At 40.9% G+C, this 11,561-nt stretch overlaps 1 protein-coding gene across 1 annotated transcript in view; it reads right to left on the bottom strand.

The window, feature by feature from the left end:
• The window catches only part of dnah9 (dynein, axonemal, heavy chain 9), a 141,666-nt gene that overhangs the window by 48,062 nt on the left and 82,043 nt on the right, over positions 1 to 11,561 (bottom strand). The window contains exons 50-56 of the mRNA XM_068304950.1: positions 10,339 to 10,501; positions 9,521 to 9,644; positions 8,434 to 8,576; positions 5,824 to 5,985; positions 5,313 to 5,546; positions 588 to 668; positions 329 to 508 (exon numbers count right to left, since the gene is read on the bottom strand). Coding sequence (XP_068161051.1) covers positions 329 to 508; positions 588 to 668; positions 5,313 to 5,546; positions 5,824 to 5,985; positions 8,434 to 8,576; positions 9,521 to 9,644; positions 10,339 to 10,501 — 1,087 coding nt within the window. The remainder of the gene's footprint in view (positions 1 to 328; positions 509 to 587; positions 669 to 5,312; positions 5,547 to 5,823; positions 5,986 to 8,433; positions 8,577 to 9,520; positions 9,645 to 10,338; positions 10,502 to 11,561) is intronic.

Here is an 11,561-nt window from a genome sequence, read left to right on the forward strand (position 1 = left end):
CAGAGAGCACCTTTTAAACACTGAGGGTGTTTTTGAAAATCCCCCCAGGCTGCTCGTAAACTTACATGGGATTGGAGGATAAAGTAAAAAGCCCCGCAGAACACAGAGAAGATATTATTTTGGCAAAGACCCGACTAAATCCTGTGATTTAATACTCTTTTTTTTACAGTTCAAGGCTTGTGTGGACATAAGTTATTCTAGTGAAGCTGGGGAAAACTAAATGAAATGAAAGGAAAGGAACACAACCCCCCCACTGAAAGAAAATGGAGAGAGAAGAGTGGAATGGAGCAGATCAATAAAACAGCAAAGGGCTCAGAAAGTTCCAGACCTTATTGAGGGTGTTCAGGGCGTCCTGAGCAGCCAGGAGGGCGGGTTCCGCCTTGGCCAGGTCCTCCTCACAGTCTCTCTGCTTCCCGCTCACCACCACAGCGATGGCCGCCACCTTCTCCTCTTCTTCGTCAGCCACCGCCTTCTCCTTCGACACCTTCTCAGTCTCGATCCCAACCACCTGGAAACACCAGCGGCAGACGCCTGAGCACGCTCTAATTCACCTGCAGGCGTTTCACCGGTAGTCCGTTCAGTCTCACCTGGATCAGTTTATCAGCGTCTTCGTTTTTCTGCTTCAGCTCCACCTCCTGAGCGGCCAGTTTGGCCTTGAGGTCGTCCACCTGTCAGAGGGTCAGACGGGGGTCAGGAGGTCAAGAGGATCAAGGCTGGACATTTGGACGGATGAAATCTCATAAAAATCAACACCAATACGCCAAAATGAAATCTGGCCGGTCCCAGATTGCCCGTAGGTGTGTGTGTGTGTGTGTGTGTGTGTGTGTGTGTGTGTATATTTATGCGTGTTCTCAATGAACAATGAACATATTTAAACCTCAATCTATTCTTATTCTTACACTAACTCTAATTGTATTTTCATATGTAGGCGTAAACCAGCCCAAACATTCAATAATATAAGAGTTAAGCTTTATAATTAAGAGACACAGTGCCAAGTTTCATTATTGAGCTGCATGAATGCTTTATGTGTTGTTTTGAATTAAATCCTAATAATACTGGCAAAATTTCAATATAACTTCAGATTAATATGTGGTTTATATACTGGATATTTGCAGTGGCAAAAAATAATCCCATTGCTTGATAAAATATCTGCAGTCAATTTTTTTCAATTATTAAAAAACCTGAATTGCACGTCTCCATGTTTGCATTTAGCTCCCTGTTTAGGATTTAGTTAGTGGAATAATATTAAACAGAAGACTTCATGTAGTTTGCTTTTAAACAGCCCATCGTTTGAGGTAACGTGTCAAATAGATTCAGTGAAAATAAAACAAGGAATGAAGGCTAACGTGGGGTTATATTCTGTAGATCAAAATAATTTGATAAGTAGTTGTTAAAGGTAAAACTCCGATGAATCAAAGTCAAGTACAGAATTAAGCTTGACTTAGCAAAAAGTAGAAAATTCTATCATCAATATTTTCATCTCCATGGAAATAGAAATTTCTTTGATGTTCCATCAAATTTAGAAGTTAAACACGCAAAACGTTGCTGATTAAATGAGAAGGTGTGAAAGAACTAACGATTTATTAGTCGACAAATGTGTGGGTGTGGCGCTGAGTCGTCTATTTTAGTCTCATTACCTGGTTAGTGGTATTCAGGGTGCATATTATGGGAGCCAACAAATCCATTCCTATCATGTAATTGAATCTCTGGTGGTTTTTGAAGGCTTGATCATTTGCTGTTGTTGGATGTTGTCAATCTGAACCGCTCAATGGCCATTTTTGAGAAACCTAAACATTTCCTGTCCACTTTAAAGCAATAAAGAGGATAAAGTCCAACAAAAGAGTTACACAAAGGGCTTAAACGTCTGTGGGCAGCGTTGTGTGCCCCGCGTGATCGTTCCGTGTGACCTTCAACACATTACTAGAACAAATCTGATCTGGTCATGTAGATAAAGACGTTCAAGAAACGTATACCCAGTAAAAAAAAAAAAAAGCCTGTTGGTTTAAGAGTTTATCAAGCACAAAACCACACACACACACACACACACACACACACACACACACACACACACACACACACACACACACACACACACAGACCAAGGATGGTCGTAAGCAGAAATTAAAGCCGTTACAAACCCCTCATAACTCCCCAACTAATAGGGCCGGGCACGGCTGTCCGCCGCCGTCACTATGGTGCACCGGGGAAATAAAAACACGCTTGTCTTTCAGCTAATTAACAAACAGGAAATGATGCTGGAAGGGAAAAGCGGGTCCTCTCTGGTTCTGAAGATTCTGTGCAAAAAAAAAAAAAATTCGAAGAGCACCTACTGAGTCGTCAACATGATGAATGGGTGGGGGGGAGGCGAACGGGGGAGGGCTGAGGAGAGGGGAGAAGAAGGATGCACTAATTGGTGGGAGGCACAGGTGATCGTCGATACATCTGAGCCGCCGCTGTGTGCGTCTGCTACACACACACACACACACACACACGTGTGTGTCTGATACACACACACACACACACACACACACACACACACACACACACACACACGTGTGTGTTCCTGAGTCACTTCAAAACGGGAAACATCTTCCTTTTTACTTTTTTACTGGTGAGACGACAAGAATAAAAGCTCCAACACGGCGACACCGATCCCTCCTTACTCACTGTTAATGTGTTCCAGGAACCACACACAAAAAAATGAAATTCTGCGATATAATGACAAACTCTTTCATTATTTAGTGTAATTTAAACGTTTCTGAACCCTCCCCAGACTGATATTAAACCACCTTCTCTCTGTATTACCTTTAAAACACTCTGATAGACTGTTTAAAGCTCTTTTAAGTGTTTCTTTAATACACAGAAGTGCATTGAGGAATGCAGCACACATTCTTTACTCTATTCTTTGTTTCTTACGTTATGCATAACTCTCATTTATCGTGTAATAATCTAAAGTTTTGATGCATTTTTATGCTTTATAAAACGTGTCTGAATTTTCGGGGGCTTGGAACGGATTAGGGCATTTGTATGGAAAATGCGTCTCTACTTACGAAATTTCTTCCAGAACCGATTAATTGTATAAGTAGAGGTACCGCTGTACTGCCATCCAGAGATACTGTCTGTCAGAGTACTACCTAGTATTCATAGGACCACTGTTACAAATTCAAGTATTTTATCTTTCTGCCTCTTTTGGACTTTTGCTTTAACTTTTTATTACCAGTTCAGTTTATATCACTAATATGTTAACATTACTACCGACTCCACCCCCCCTACCGTCACTACCTTCTGATATAACATGACTCATGCGTGGTGCATGCTGTGTGTGTGTGTGTGTGTGTGTGTGTGTGTGTGTGTGTGTGTGTGTCAGTTAGGTTGGGATCATTTTCAGGTTAAGCATTAGTTTTACTGCTCAGTGTTCGGGTTCGGGTTCGGGGATGTATATTTTTGTGATTGTCTTCATAGGATGTGCACCAGATATTTTCATATATGTACATATGTTTATGTATATTTATATATGTATATGTATATATATATAAATTCAGCGCACTGCAGCGTCTCCCGACCCTCTTCTCGTACACACTCACTGAGGAGACGTTTTACTTCACAGCAGCAGCCGGAGGTGGGAGACAACCTCCACAAGACAGAACCAGTGTGTGCTCTATTAGATGACTCATAGACTCACATAGGGCGCGCACACACACACACACACACACACACACACACACACACACGCACGCACGCACGCACGCACACACACACACACACATCCTATTGCCTTAACCCCCCTAGTTTATAATGACCACAGCAGCCCCTGGTGATCCCTGGTTCTCCTGTACAGAATGTTAAATAACAGCTCTTATAGCGCTGCGGTCTCTGTGTGGCTGCTCTAACAATCTCTGGGCGCTTTAATGGCTTCTTGCTGTTGTTTAGGCTGTGCTCTCTAATTACAAGGTTCCTCAATTACCACACATCACCTATGGCATACATAGGTGATGTGTGTTTCAATTGTTCCTGCAGTAAACAGGTGACAGAGAACATATGAACAGGATTGTTTCTGGAAAGCAAACGCATTGATGTGGTGTGTTCTTGTGGCATGTATGTGACTTTGTGCGGGCGGGTACGTGTGGGCATGTTTATGCAAAAACACTCCGATGCACAGTATTTAAGGGTGACATTATGTAAATGTGAGTGTCTGCCTGTGGTTTTGCATGATCTTAAACGGTGTCATAGCCTCCCTATAATTACAGCCGTTTCACACAAAAAAGCTGCGTCTGAATAATTCATATGATTCTCCTCTGCAAAGGTATGGAGATAAATATCTGGACAAATGGAGCCAGGTGTGTCATTACAGATGGAAGCAGGAAATGATACAAATGCACATTTTCTCAAAGCCGAGTAAACGAAGGACAAAAAGTAAAAGTTTGTTTCTGCTTTATGAAGGATCCAAAGTTTTTATCTAACACTCATCAGATGTGAGTGATTATAAGCAGGTGATCAAAATAAATGAGGCGGTTACTGACATAAGTTGGCTTCAACACAAATCCCATTCCTAAACATACGAGTAGTTCAGACACTTTTTGTTTATGGTCTGAACAAGAAATATATTATAATCCAAATTTAGCATTGGTAGCGACAGCGCTACCAACACACCACCATGCTGAGTAACAGTTCTTGCATGAGCTCATTTTCATACTTCAGCACGTTTATCTTGGGGTCACGGACACATAATAAAGCTTATAAACTGTAAGCATAACTCAATGATAATTATAATGGATATATTATTAAAGTAGGAAAGGATTAGAGCTAGGAATGATTTATTTCTCTTGGTAATATCCTTCTGGTGACAGGAAGTGAGAGTTGCAATGAACTAATCAAATAGTGACAGTGCCTCTAATTATTATATTGTAATCAGGAGCCATTTAAGGAAAAAGGTGCGTTCCAAGGTCTTTGGTCGTAGGGGTTAATTTACAATGAATAAAATATGAAACACTTAATTCTGTCTTTTTTTTTTTAATCACAAATTAAAATTTGAAAATCCATCCACCTAACAGGCTGAGACAGGATAGACGGTCAAACATTTAAGCCGTGCTGTTTTCACAAATGTAATTTGATTCAAACTATTTAAAATCCATTCAGACAGAACGGCCAATAAAAGAGGACCTGGTGGTGAGATTATTTTGTCAGTGATTGTTTCCCCAAGTCAAAAATGAATCTTCAAGTTCAACTGCGAATGTCAGGGAAGCTTAATCTAGAAAATCAATTATGTATGAAGAAACCCGATCATAAAGGGATGCTGTGGGGGGGTGCTGTACCTGAGCGGAGGTGCTGTTGAGTTTCTGCAGCCCGTTCTCCAGACGCTCCATCTTGGTGGTGAGATCTTTACTCTTCTGAGCCAGCAGACTGCGATACAGTTTGATCTGCTCCAGGAACGACTTGGGGGTGGTGTAGTTGTAGCGCCGCTCGTTCGCCAGGTACTCCTTGGACTTTTGATTGACGCTCATGTGGACAAACGCCATGAACTTACTGACCGACTCCTTCACTTGGGGCTACAACAGATGAAAATCTGTGTTTAACAGTTACTTCACATTAAAATCTGATGACCGTGCAGATTTGGTTGGAAAACAATAAATTCTGAAGTGTAGGCTTCAAATTTAATTTCCAGGGCCTCCAGTCTTGCTCCTTTAAATTAAAGTTATTAAAGTCAAATTAAAATTATTAAGTTATTGTGTCACAGTGCTGGCCTTTAAATTACATTTTTAGAGTGAACATGATTTTTGTGGGTGGCTTCACATCTATATGTATTCAAGTTTGAGCGCTTCTCACTTCGACGTTCTCCACTTCCTGCAGGAATCTGAAGCTGACTGACTCTAGCGCCTCCTGTGGCCACTCGTGGAACCAGTCGATCGCCGTGCAGTTCACCACTGCAGGGAACTTCCTGCCTCGGACCCTCAGTTTATTACCCACCGGGGAGAAACACAGGGCCACCTGGAGTGCACACACACATTCACACACACATAGAAAAGGTCAAACACAAGCGTGTGTGATGTCACATAAACAGCGAGACTGTAGTTGTTTTCCTCTCTGAGGGCAACTCGAGCCAGAAAATATTAAAGGAAGGGGATTCTCGCTCTGATTAGCACTTCTTCACGGTCAGGAGGGGAATGAAAACTATGAATTTATCATTTGCAGCTACATCATTAGGCAAATAAACCCTCCAGCAAATGTGAATTAAGCTGTGGCTGCATCAGACTGATATTCACTGCTGGACACAAACAGCTGGGATGTAGACAAACCCAGCAGATGCTCAACATCGCTGGACTAAAGAGACAACGTAGGATATTATTCTCTACATTCCTCTTGTCATTCCTGAACATTTGCACAGCCTGTTTTGCTTGTCACTTCTTTCATATGAACCCATGTCTTCACAATGTAAGATTATCAGTGGGCTTTAATTAAACTGGTGGAGAGATGTAGATTAGGACGCTCTGCAGTCTGTAACTGATCCAGTGCAGCAATAAAAGCCATTACAGCATACAGTACTGGAGTACCCTCATCATCCCAGGAGCTGTGTGGTCTCAGCCAATTTACTATTTGACCATGGCAAAGAAAAAAACCCTCTACATTAGGAAAAAGAGATATTTTTACAAACCAATAGACATGCATACTTTACCTGTGCGTAATTAAGTATATATGAGACGCAAAAGTCACGAGCACACACAACCTTCATCTATGCTTTGCTAAAGAAAACGAGATCCGGTCTTAAGCTGATGTATCCATCCGCCAACTCACGCTGATGTCCTGAAGCTCAGCTCGTATCTCGGATTTACACAAAAATATGGACCGAGCGACGGCTTGTATCTCAAAAACTCGAATGTCCAGTTCCTTGTATGTCAGTGTACTCCCGTATATAATAAACAGGATTCATTACTTTTAGTCTTTACTTGAGTACTCATGCCTACTCTGGCATCATGTCTGGAGTGTTACCCGCTTCTCGCCCGTAAGTCCACTGGAGCCCTGTGACCCGTGGCAGTGGAAGAAGTGGATAGGAACATGAATGAATGAGTGAACTGTATTTGTAATAGGGACCGTGTGCAAATACGTTGCTTTTGGAGACGGGATAAGATGTTTGCCACAACATTAAACCACGAGCTAATTAAAATCATTATTTAATTTGTTTTCCATGGTTTTGATCCATTCCCATTTTACCCACACAATTCTGAATTAAAAATAAAATTCATGAAGTTTTTCAGAGTGATTTTACCTAATAAAGATAATTATTAATTATATTTATTTTTCCCACGTAGTAATGAAGTTTTCCCATGTATTTTCCAATCTGTCTCTGGGGCAGATTGGAAACCTCTAAATTACACGCACAGACAGACCCTCCTTGCTCACATGCTGAATTGATAGATTACCAATTGATAGATTACCAACACTTTTGGGAAAGTGCCCCTGCCATCCTCAAAGACAGACAGCCTGAAAGGCAGAGAGCCAAAAGGTTAGAAATCCATCCTTTATGTGTCTGCCCCCATGGGACTACCTCTCCTATTTATTCACTCTCCCACACAGGAAGGCTGGAGCGGTGGGGATGGTGAACACTGTAATAATGACAGCATCAGCTGCCCCCTGGATTCCCTCTCCAGGGGGACCAAAGTGGTCACACATTGGTGAAATTATCCGGAGCTAAACCAAGACTTTTCTGCTCTTGCCGTTGATTTATAGCAACGTCCAGTCACTTAGAAAACATTTAAGATCATCTCAAAATGTCAGAAGAGAAAATTAAATTACAAATTAAATTAAAATCAAAAAAAATTATTTAAAAAAAATTTAAGGCCATCTGGAAATGTCATAAGAGAAAATTAAATAAAAAATTAAATTTAAATTAAAAATTTAAATTTATATTTAAATTCATTAAAAAAAAAATTTTAAATTACGGTCATCTGGAAATGTCAGAAGAGAAAATTAAATTACAAATTAAATTAAAATTAAAATTAAAATTTAAAAAAAAAAAGAAAAAAAAATTAAGGTCATCTGGAAATGTCAGAAGAGAAAATTAAATTTAAAATTAAATTTAAATTAAAAATTACAATTAAAATTAATATTTAAATTCATTAAAATTAAAAAAAAAATTAAATTAAGGTCATCTGGAAATGTCAGAAGAGAAGAAGGTGTGGACAAAATCTTCATTATAAGCCAGATGTTTATCCAAGTCTGGGTTATTTTACTGGTCTGGAATAGTAAATTTGAATATGAGGCAGCATGACATTGCTGTATTAAGAGAGCAGATGGAGATCAAATAGTGACAAATTCTATAGAATACTTGTAAACTTCCCCAAAAGAAAAGACCAACACTTTCTGGATGGTTAGCAGTGAAATACTAAAGAACAAAAACAACTCAGTCCTGCACCGTTTCGCTGTTCCTCTCTGTTTCACCTTGAGCTGTCTGCGAACCCGATCGATGAAGAACTTCCAGCAGTTTTCTCTTGTATCCATCAATCCCAAGCCACGGACCTCTGGTCTCACGCTGCTGATGATGTTCTCCACCTCATCATCCGGGAACAGGTCAGGGATCTCTCCTTGAATGAATCAAATCACACATTTTACTGCTGGGAAAACCACCAAGATGGTGCGAAACGATCATCTCACCTTTCCTGTAAATAACACTGTACAACTTTCTCTTGTTTCTTGTTAGGTTCTGAAATGCCACAACCACTGTTATTTCAGATGTAGGTATGTTAATAGAGGTTGTCGCTGGAGGAATTCACACAGAAGGCTTATGCTAATGCAGAGAATGACATTATCCTAACAGCCTCCACAGCCTGGCAGGAGCAAGGAGAAGCAGATCAATACTAATGATGACACATACAGTATCTAAAAACTACCAGAATGCATCACCATTAACTTTGGATGGAAATGTTAAACTTTTACTTTCCCAGCTACATCTAATACCTTATGTAAATTACTCCTCCTGTTGGGTTTTCAAGTGCTTCAGAGTTGCCCTTCTACTTTTACACAAATTCCCCGTCCTCCATTCAAAATATTTTAACTAACTAACCTCAGATGTCATTTTTAATGGCAATCTCTGCTCTGAATATGGACAAGTTTTTCAAAAAACACGGGAACAATCCCCATAAACACAGATGCACAAAATTGATTGAAAACACTGTAATATTTACACATTTTATATTTCCATATATTTCATATTTTTCTGGAATCGGGGTTGTGACTAATTTTTTGAGGATCAGTGCAGTTGGAACCCGATCCGGTTGCTGGTAGAAGTTATAACATTTTTTTTTTTGTGATGATACGATATAAATGGTGGATGTAAATGAAAGCTTTTTAACGTGTGTCAAAAAGCTTTAACCGAGAAGCAAAGCTCAGCTGTGCTTGAATTGTTTTACATGAATGTGCTGTATTTGATGAGTAACGCTTCACACGCGTCTCCACAGGGATTTACTGCTAGGAATCATTTCTGTCTCGCAAAACATGAAATGTAGTAATTAGCGTGGCCTGCTGTTACCCGACGCCAACAGATCGTTGACCAGAACCAGGAACTTCTCGTCTGCCACTTGGGCGTCTGTCATCAGGAACACGGTGCCAATATTCTTCACGCCAACTTTGATGCAGAGCGACGCCAGGTCAGCCTGGGTGACGGGACAGGAAGAGAGAGAACGAGACAGAACCAGTTTGTGAGGTGGGGCGGTGCTCCCAAACCTTTTTCCCGCCACAGATACGTTTAATGTCACATAAAATGACCTGACCAGCTTAAATACTGCTTTTTTTTTTCTAAATATAATAATAAACGTGAATCCAATGTGTATGAACTTTATTAGCAGTATCTTCATAACATGTTTACGTGTCGCGGGATGTTGGAGTCTCTTGACTGCCTCGTTGTTCTTTTGGCGGTGATGTATTCTGTGTTAGCGGCTGGAGCGGCCCCTTTGAGAAGGTGGTCATGTGACCGAGGCAAGCATCTTGACGCGCATATAGAATTATTCATATAGAATCTGGCAATTTTCCAAAACAAAAAATCTTTGAGAATCAGATAATAAATAAAACAGAAGTAAAGTAGGTTCTGTTTTCTTTCTGTGCAGCCCGGTACCGACTGACCCACGGCCCGGTATCAGCCCGCGGCCCGGGGGTTGGGGACCACTGATGTAGGGTCTGTCTGAGAACTGAAACTAGGGGAGAAAACTGTGTGGGGACAAACACACTTCCATATTTAAATTCACATGTGGTTGTAGTTGTAGGAAGCAGTGAATACGAGACTAACTGAGGTGCACAGATGGTGTTTTCTTGCGGTGTATAACACGACTGGGTGTGGAATCGTGCTCCCACCTTGAGGTCAGCGATGCCGTAGCCTTTTCTCAAGGTGATCTGGAAAACTTCAAGATTGGAGATGAAGGCAGCCAATCGGGTCAGACTCTGCTTGCCGCTGCCGCCCACCCCGACCAGCAGAGCGTTACCTCGCGGAGACTCCAGGATTCGGTTGATCCGGCAGCTGCGTGTGGAGGTATAGACAGTCAGGGGTGGGGGGGGGGGAGATGAGAGGAAGGAATGGGTGAGTGGGTGAGATAAAAGGTGAAGGATACAGACAGTCTCTGAGTCATGAGACCAACAAACAGGTACTTTCTGACTCCTGTCTCTGCTTTGCTTTCTGTCACCTTGTTTCATTCAGATGCACCAGAACAAAATCTATCAAACGATACACAGAGTTCCTGAGAGCGTTTGCCTCCAGGATAACAGCGCCGCTTGTTTCACACACAGACTGTAAGACAGAAGACCTTCCACTGAAACACCTTTGTTCACGCTGAGCGACACGAGGGCAGAACATCGTGTGGTTTTATGTTGTGTTCTGTGAGCAAAGGGAGCGTGACGTTTAGCACCGCATCATCAGCATATAGTGAGACATCTAAGAAAGAAGGGCTGAATGTTAGAAATACTAAGTTAAAATGATCAGGAGTTCCCAAAGGTGCTGAAATGTGGGAAACATTTTCAGTTTTTTCTCTTCTGACTTACTGGCTGCTATTTAATCCTATTTTGGCTGTTTTTTGGTACCTTTGATATTTGTCTCTCTATACCACATTAAAAATGATTTAACATACCCATGTTTGGAATGTTTATCTCCAGCACAACTTCAGCTATATGAAGAGATAGCTTTTACTTCCCTATAACTTATTTTATTGACATATTAGGGCAAAATAGACACACACAGTCAAATTCGGAAATGGAAAAATTATATTTTAATGCACATAAAAAGAAAAATTGCTCATCAAATTGATTTCGAGCTCCAAAAAGGTTTCCATAGGCTTCTAACATAACTATATACAGTTTGTATAGCTTGTGCCACTCTTCAAAGGAGTTTTTCAAAATAAGAGTATGCGCCCCATCACAATCTTTTTTTACCTTTCCTAACTCATTTTACAGTGTCCCTCACTTTTATGATTTTTAAGTTTTGAGGCGTATCGTCGAAAAACTTTATCTAGCAAATGAGAGGCCACTCCTCGTCCGTCATCCGTGGGTAACTTTAAGTCAGGGTTCATTTAATTGTCACAGACTTT

Source organism: Antennarius striatus, chromosome 21 (genome assembly GCF_040054535.1).
Source record: "Antennarius striatus isolate MH-2024 chromosome 21, ASM4005453v1, whole genome shotgun sequence".
NCBI lineage: Eukaryota > Metazoa > Chordata > Actinopteri > Lophiiformes > Antennariidae > Antennarius > Antennarius striatus.